This window comes from Trichosurus vulpecula, chromosome 4 (assembly GCF_011100635.1).
Source record: "Trichosurus vulpecula isolate mTriVul1 chromosome 4, mTriVul1.pri, whole genome shotgun sequence".
Lineage (NCBI taxonomy): Eukaryota > Metazoa > Chordata > Mammalia > Diprotodontia > Phalangeridae > Trichosurus > Trichosurus vulpecula.
Window position 1 is genome coordinate 214,811,989 of NC_050576.1, and position 7,236 is coordinate 214,819,224.

General features: G+C 47.6%; 1 protein-coding gene and 1 pseudogene across 1 annotated transcript; both read right to left on the minus strand.

Moving 5' to 3' along the window:
- Positions 1-635: 635 nt before the first annotated feature.
- LOC118848532 lies at positions 636-1,282 on the minus strand (annotated as a pseudogene).
- Positions 1,283-3,168: 1,886 nt separating this feature from the next.
- On the minus strand, positions 3,169-3,937 carry NPB (neuropeptide B). Its single transcript, XM_036756419.1, has 2 exons — positions 3,613-3,937; positions 3,169-3,377 (listed from the first exon to the last, which is right to left on the minus strand). Exons 1-2 carry the CDS (start codon positions 3,850-3,852, stop codon positions 3,249-3,251), a joined length of 369 nt encoding a protein of 122 aa, XP_036612314.1. The 5' UTR covers positions 3,853-3,937; the 3' UTR covers positions 3,169-3,248.
- Positions 3,938-7,236: the final 3,299 nt, after the last annotated feature.

The following is a 7,236-nucleotide window of genomic DNA, read 5'->3' on the forward strand; positions in this document are numbered from 1 at the left end:
TATTGCATCATGTAACTGTATAGTATCATATTGTAAATAAGTCATTACACTCACATATTCCTGCTGATGCATGCAGGACCTCCGGACAATGTGCAGCATGCTCACCTGTGAACACTTGCTTGTTAAGATCTGTTGGCAGACCTGACCATTGATCGGTTATAATTTGTATTTTGTGTTTATTTAGAAAATAATGTAATCACTAGAACTTTAACTTTGTTACACAATAGATGAAATGTGTATGAAAGGTTTTTCAAAATTTTCTTATCTTCTCTTTTTTCCTTATGCTTCCACCATCCCCTTATTTTTATTCAACACTCCTCAATTGCACTTGGGGCTACTACCATCCCCCTCACATTGTTTCAGTGCCTCCCAAGGGGCAGTATCACCCGCTTGGGAAACCTCTGTCACAACAACAGCAATATTGTTTTTTTGTTGTTTTATTTTTTGCCTTTTCCTTCACTTTATTTCACTCCCACCACACCACCACAATAATGACTTCTTCTTAATTTAAACTAAAAACCATTACCATTAGGGGTTCTGGAAAGGTGTGTGTGTGTGTGTGTGTGTGTGTGTGTATTGGGGGGAGGGGGAACGGTGTCACAGACTGAGATGAGGGGGAGAGGGGAGGAGACAAGTCAGCGGATGGTCTTGACAGGGCTGTTGAAGTTGCTGGCTGCCTGAAGCTGCAGTTGATAGGGCCAAAGGGTGGATCTCGAAGTCATACAGCCTGGGCACAAATTGCTGGCAGGCCGTTTGGGCCTGTACTCAGGAGATACCATGATGAGCATAAGAGGAAATCCAGTGCCAAAGTAAGCACCATGTGTGTGGTGGTGCCTGGACGACTTGGGGGTGTAAACATCCACGCACTTGGGGCAGTACAGCTTCACCTGGTATGTCCGACAGTCCAGTGGGCAACATGGGCTAGTTTTCACAATATATGCAGGGACAATAGCCAAAGTCTCCCCGCTGGTATTTTTCCAACATCTGGGCGATACCACGGTTTGTGAGGATGTAGCGGGCATGCATCAGTCCACACAGCATCCGGCTGCCTGATCGATCAGGTCACTGGGGTGGGGGCGGGGGTTGTCCTCCACCTCCTCACCAGGTTCCAAGTCGAGGATCAAATGTCTAGTGCCTGCCTATAGTGGGGCACCTGTTCCTTGAGCCCTGTGAGGTTGAACTTGTGTTGGATATAGTCTTCATCCACCTCACAGAATTCATTGCCACGAAGCCCACAGAACCACGTGATTCATGATGCTTCCTCTGAGTTACTCATCTCTGTGTCTGCTACTGGACTGGGGCTGGGGAGAAATTGCTCCCAGGGGCGGCGGCCGCAGCCGCCAAGCAGCGCGGTGTGAAGACACTACAGCTGCAGAGGAAGCGGGTGTGGGGGGTGCAGGGGAGGGGGAGAGCGGGCAGCAGTATTAAGGATGATCAACTGTGAACTTAACCATTCCGATCAGCACAACGATCCAAGACAATTCCAAAGGCCCCTTGATGAAAAATATTACCCATCTCTAGAGAGGATTGCGGAACTCTGCAGGTTTAAGCATATTTTTTCACTTTTTTGGGGGTAACATGTCTAATGTGGAAATGTTTTGCATGACTTCACATGCATAACTGCTTGCCTTCTCAATCGGTGGCAGAGGGACAGGAGGGAGGGAGAGAATTTGGAACTCAAGATTTTAAAAAATAGATGTTAAAAATAAAATTCTTAAAAGAGTAAAAAAAAAAACATTTTGTTAAGCCAATTTTCCCAATTACATTGTAACCCTAGTCCCAAAGCCCATTGGTATGGGACTCTCTATTGGAGATCATGAGGGGCAGGGTGAAGTTGGTAAAACCAAGAGAGAGAAGAGCTCTTGAATCTCCTTTAAGAGACCCTGTGTCTCTTCAGACTTCAGGTGCTTCTGGCTTCCAGCTTCACAGAGAAGATGGAAGATGCCAGCCCTATTTCAGGTTGCTGAGGGAAAAGACTCTGGGAAGAAGCCAACAAGGAGGGGAACTAGCAGTCTTCATCACCACCCTGTCCCCAGCTTGCTGCACTAGCCACTGAGGAATTTCCCTTTGGGTGAAATCTAGGGCTCTCTCCCTTGGTTAAGTTGCATTACCTTGCTCTTTTGCTGTTTTGTATGGTGTACATTCTCCTATGTATACTTTCTCAGATTTCTGTTTGGCTATAGCATTTGGATAAATGAGGGAGTTTTCTTTGTTTTCCCCTCAGTGTTATGTGTTCTTTGTGGAACTGGTATTTGGTGGAAAAGGGGTCAAGCTTTAGCTATAAACCACGGGACCCTGCTTCTTCCACTAATAAAACAGCAACCAGAAGTTGGATTGGACCTGAAAACCACCTCTAGACTAACAATATTTAAGGGAGCAGGTAGATATGATTCTAGCCTAGTACTCTCTCAGAGCGGAGCAGAGCAGTGAAGCTTCTGGTCTCAATTTCCTGCTTCCCCTCCTGGGAGGAAACAAAGTCTCCCTTGGAGAAGGTTGGGGGAAGAGGCTAAAGATGTCTATTCTTGTTCATACCGGCAGAGCTGGGACTTGGAATCAGTCAAGTAAGTAACAGTTTTCCCACTGTATCACCACCACTTTTTTTAAATTGTTTTATTTTCTGATGCTTCTCATAAGTTTCTTTTTTTCATCTTAGGTTCCTCGGTACCCTAAGACTGAATTATGAAGGTCTCTCCTCCTTCCCCTTTCAGTTTAGTTTCCCTCAAACCTGCTGATCCAATTAACAGTAAAACACTAGGGTCAATATTTTATCTTTCCTAGCAATATTTGCACATTAAAAGGATTACCAGAAAAGGACAGGGAGCAAGCGAGATTCCTTCCCCAACCACAACCCAAAATCCCCTATGGGAATCACAACCAAAGACCAACTCCACAAGTAATGGAGTGTGCCTGCAAGTGCGTGCGTGCGCGCGTGGGTGCGTGCGTATCCCACTTGATGAGGGAGAACCAAGCGGGCAGGACCGGACCGGGACGGGGACCTCCAGTGCCATTTTGCAATTAGCCTATCTCAGAAACTTTAAGGCTTCCAATTTGACAACTCCGGAGGCGCCCTTCCCCTCGCCCCTCCGCGCGGTCCCCCTACTTGTCCCTAGGAGCTAGCACACGGACTCTTCAGTAGTCTCATTTTTTCACTTTATTCATTTCTGGGTGAGAAGGGGTAGGAGGTGGGTTGGGACGTCGAGGTTTCGGCTCTCCATTTCCATCCCAGGGACTCCTGGGGACAGGAGCAGTCAGGTACTGAGACAATCAGCCGAGTCCACAGACAGGAAAACATCTGCCTTGCACTGGAAAGTCCCGAGCCCATCTGGAAGCAGTTCGCAGCTCTGCAGATTCGGGGCGATGTCCTTCACGCACACCACCTAAGCAGAGAGGAGACCCGACGAAGATAAAGAAGACATTCTGGACTGCAGCCCCAACCTCCCTCATGGGCTCCCCTAGCCGTCCAGTGTCCCGCACCTCTCCCATCCTCATCCCTCCCTCATCACCTGCCACCCCCCAGTTCTCCGGACGGTCTCAGACCACCCCAGCGCTCTGGATCCTCTCAGGTCATCCTGCCTTGTCCCGTCGCGGGACGCCCCAGCCACCAGCACTCACGAGGCTCCGGAGGCTGGTTCGAGGCTCGGGAAAGGCGCTGCTTCCAGTGTCTCCGCTGTCCGGCACCGGGTCAGAGCGCCTGGCATACGGAGAGCGGCGTATGCCGGACAGCAGTCCCGACGCCCGGCCCACGGAGTAGTAGCTGGGTCCGGCTGATTGCTTGTACCAGGCGTGACCCGGCGGCACTAGCAAGAGGCCGAGCGCCAGAACAGCCGCCACCAGCTTCCCGGAGGAAGGCATTGGGGAGCGCAAATGAGACGACTCACGACGGACAAGCTGTGGAAGCCTCTCTTCCTGCGACCGGCAGCTCTGAGCCTTGGAGGAGCCCGACTGCTCTTTATATCGGCGGTGCGGCGGCGGCGGAGGCGGGCCTGGGGGGCTCCGCGCCCTCCCTCCCAGTGCAGCACCCCAAACACCGTAAAGGCAGGAGGCAAGCAGAGCAAAGGAAGGAGGGGGGATCCTCCGGGGGCGGAGCCAGCTCTGAAGCTGCTCTAAAGCCCCGGCACCACCACCTCTACTTGGGGAGAAGCGCAGTGTCAAGCGGGAGATGGGTTAAATTCTTTGCTCTCCTTCAAAGAGAGGGAAATCGTGGGGGCTGTGCAGAAAAGGCAATCTTTGGTCTTGGACATGGCTCAGCAATACTTTCCCTCTTCCTGGTTCAGAATGTGGAGCCTGAAGCTTTCAGGTCTAAGTAGCTCAGTGGACATAAGGACATCACATAGACTGTGGTCAGTGGAGAACCCACACTTCAGAGTCCAGGGATGTACTAGGTGGGATGACCTTCGAACCTGGCGCCACCCCAATCTTCCCAAATATAGTTTGATATCTAGCCCTTTCTCAGGGACCCCTTTTACACAACCCAAGGGATTGAAGACTAATTCGTTTTAGAAGGTGCCCACACCAATCAAAGTGACATATACGGACTGAATCCCAAAGGACCTCGAGTATTTGGAGTTTGTCCCAACTTGACTAGTCCTAGGAACCCCAAGTTTCCTAGTGGGAAAACACAGATGGTATTAAGCATGTTTTTTTTAGGGGTCAGGCAATGGTGACAAATTCTGCAGCAGACACACAGCATGGAAGGATAGGAGTTGGCCAGCAGAGATGGCCTTCCTTGGGCTAGTGGTGAGAAGTGATGATATTAACTCATTATCTGAAGTGAACAGAAAAGTAACTCTTTGACATCAGCATTTAAAATAGGCTCCTAAAGAAGGCGCAACACAAAGATTCCACGGAGATCAGGAAAGCTTAGCAGGTTGTTTCACCATGGGAGGAGGTGGAAATCTGTTTGGTCAATGACATCTAAGAGACAAAGGGGCAAGGTAGGAAAAAGAGAAATTCTTGGTAGATCAAGAACAAAGATTGTTCTGGAGGTGGTGCCACTTCTTGGAACTCCAGAGGAAGGGGGGGGGAGTTTTTTTTTGGAGGGGGGAAGGCAGGGCAATTGGGGTTAAGTGACTTGTCCAAGGTCACACAGGTAGTAAGGTGTGTCAAGCGTCTGAGGTCACATTTGAACTCAGGTCCTCCTGACTCTAGGGCTAGTGTTCTACTTGCTGCCCCACCTAGCTGTTGAGGGGGGGTGGGGCACAAGCTTTAAACTACTGGGTTCCCATAACAGGTAGAGGGGCTGAAAATATGATAGACAGGAAGCTCACGCTACTGAGATGAATGAAATATTTGAAGGAAATTTTTAAGACTGGAAGGGAGAAGAGGGGACAGATGGACTTCCTCAACTATCCTTACCCAAAATGTGCACCCCTTTCAGGGTTATAAGACTGATAAAAGTAGGGTCACCCTGCTTTAAGGGGTATTCAATACTATCTGAGGAGTATTTATTCAATGCACACTGTCCACATAGCATTACTTTTAAGTGCCCTGGGAAATACAAAATGTGTTTGAAAGGACCTGCCTTCCAGGTGTTTAGTTTTTATTAGCCAATTTATACTTCTTGTAGCTTCCTTGGGGAAAGAAAAACATCTAGTTATGTCACACCATGACTCTGGAAACATCCTCTGGCACCACTGGCACCTACCTAGCCTGCTTAGTAAAGATTATCTGAACCCTGAAGTAAAGACACAGTGGGAGTGGAAACGAGCTCTCTACATACTGAAATTGAACTAGATTATCTCTAAGGTGCCTTTTTTCTTTTTTATAGTATTTTATTTTTCCCCAGTTACACGCAAAAACAATTTTTAACATTCATTTTTAAAACTTTGAGTTCCAAATTCTCTCCCTCCCTCCCCTTCCTCACTGAGAAGGCAAGCAATTTTATACATGTGTAGTCATACAGAACATACCCCTCATTGTCGTGTTATAAAAGTGCTTCAATCTGTATGCAGACAAAAGGTGCCTGTTTTCCATCTCTAACATCCTATGATTGTATAACACAGGATTGAAAATGATTATAAATAACGTACAGTGACAAACACTTTATAAGCTGGGTGTGTTGGAGTGCATCTGTACTCTCTGGTATTAGGGACACTGAGACTGGCAGATCTCCTGAACCATGGGGGTTCTGAGCTGTAATTTGTCTATACCAAGTACTGACTTAACATAGTGAACCCCTGAGAGTGGGGGTAGGGGAGTGTGAGCTTGGAGGATGGTCTAAGATTGCCTAAGGAGGTTCCAACTGGCCTAGATTAGAAATGGAGGTGGTCTAAGCTCCTATGCTGACCAGAATGGGATTGGGTCCACGAACTTATAGTCTGAGGAGGAAAGGGAAACTCGGTCTTCAAAAATAAGAAAAACCTCACATCACTAATCATAGCAGTGTCCAAATGTAGTGACTAATCATTATCAGACTTGGGCACTTAAAAGCAATGCTATGTGGACACTGTGCATTTAATAAATACTCCTCAGATAGTACTGAATACCCCTTAAAGCAGGGTAACCCTACTTTTATCAGTCTTATAACCCTGGAAGGGGTGCACATTTTGGATAAGGATGGTTGAGGAAGTTCGTCCGTCCCCTCTTCTCCCCTCCAGTCTTGAAATTTTCCTTCATCTCAGTGGTGTGAGCTTCCTGGCTATTAGATTTTCAGCCCCTCTACCTATTATAGGTAATCAGGCATGGGTGTTGATTTTACTTGGCTCTAATATTTGTTGTAAGGGAGGGCTTTAACAGATCAGGTGCCATTAAGGACTTACAATGATATGAACAAGAGCATCAATAAAATAAATGAAATGGGGGGAGGGGGAAGAGAGGAAGAAAATGAATGACCAGCCTCAATGGCTAATACGGTTTCAGAGCATCATATATTTAGAAATGGAAGAGACTTCAGAGGCTACCTAGTCCAATTCCCACATTTTACAGATGAGAAAACTGAGGTACAGAGACATTGACATGTGTCAGGGTCACCATAGGAAGTGTGTGAGACAGAATTGGAGCCCAGGTCTTCCTGACTCCTAAGTCTAGTGTCCTCTCCACTATACCACACTGCCTCTCAAAAACCCCCGACTTAGAGATGTTGAGGATGGAACCTGAGGCTTCACACATGCAAAGCACACCTCTCCTAATTATTCTTGTTCTGTTAATTAGAGCTTCCATGGAGCCATTTTGGGGCAGAAAGTCTGGCTCCATTTGTGTCTACTTCTCTCCCAAAATTTCTCACCCTACAGTATTCAC

Coding starts and splice junctions, on each gene's coding strand:
- NPB (XM_036756419.1), bottom strand. CDS start 3,852: ATGCCTTCCTCCGGGAAGCTGGTGGCGGCTGTTCTGGCGCTCGGCCTC. Junction 3,378..3,612: donor GAACCAGCCTCCGGAGCCTC/GTGAGTGCTGGT, acceptor CTCTCTGCTTAG/GTGGTGTGCGTGAAGGACAT.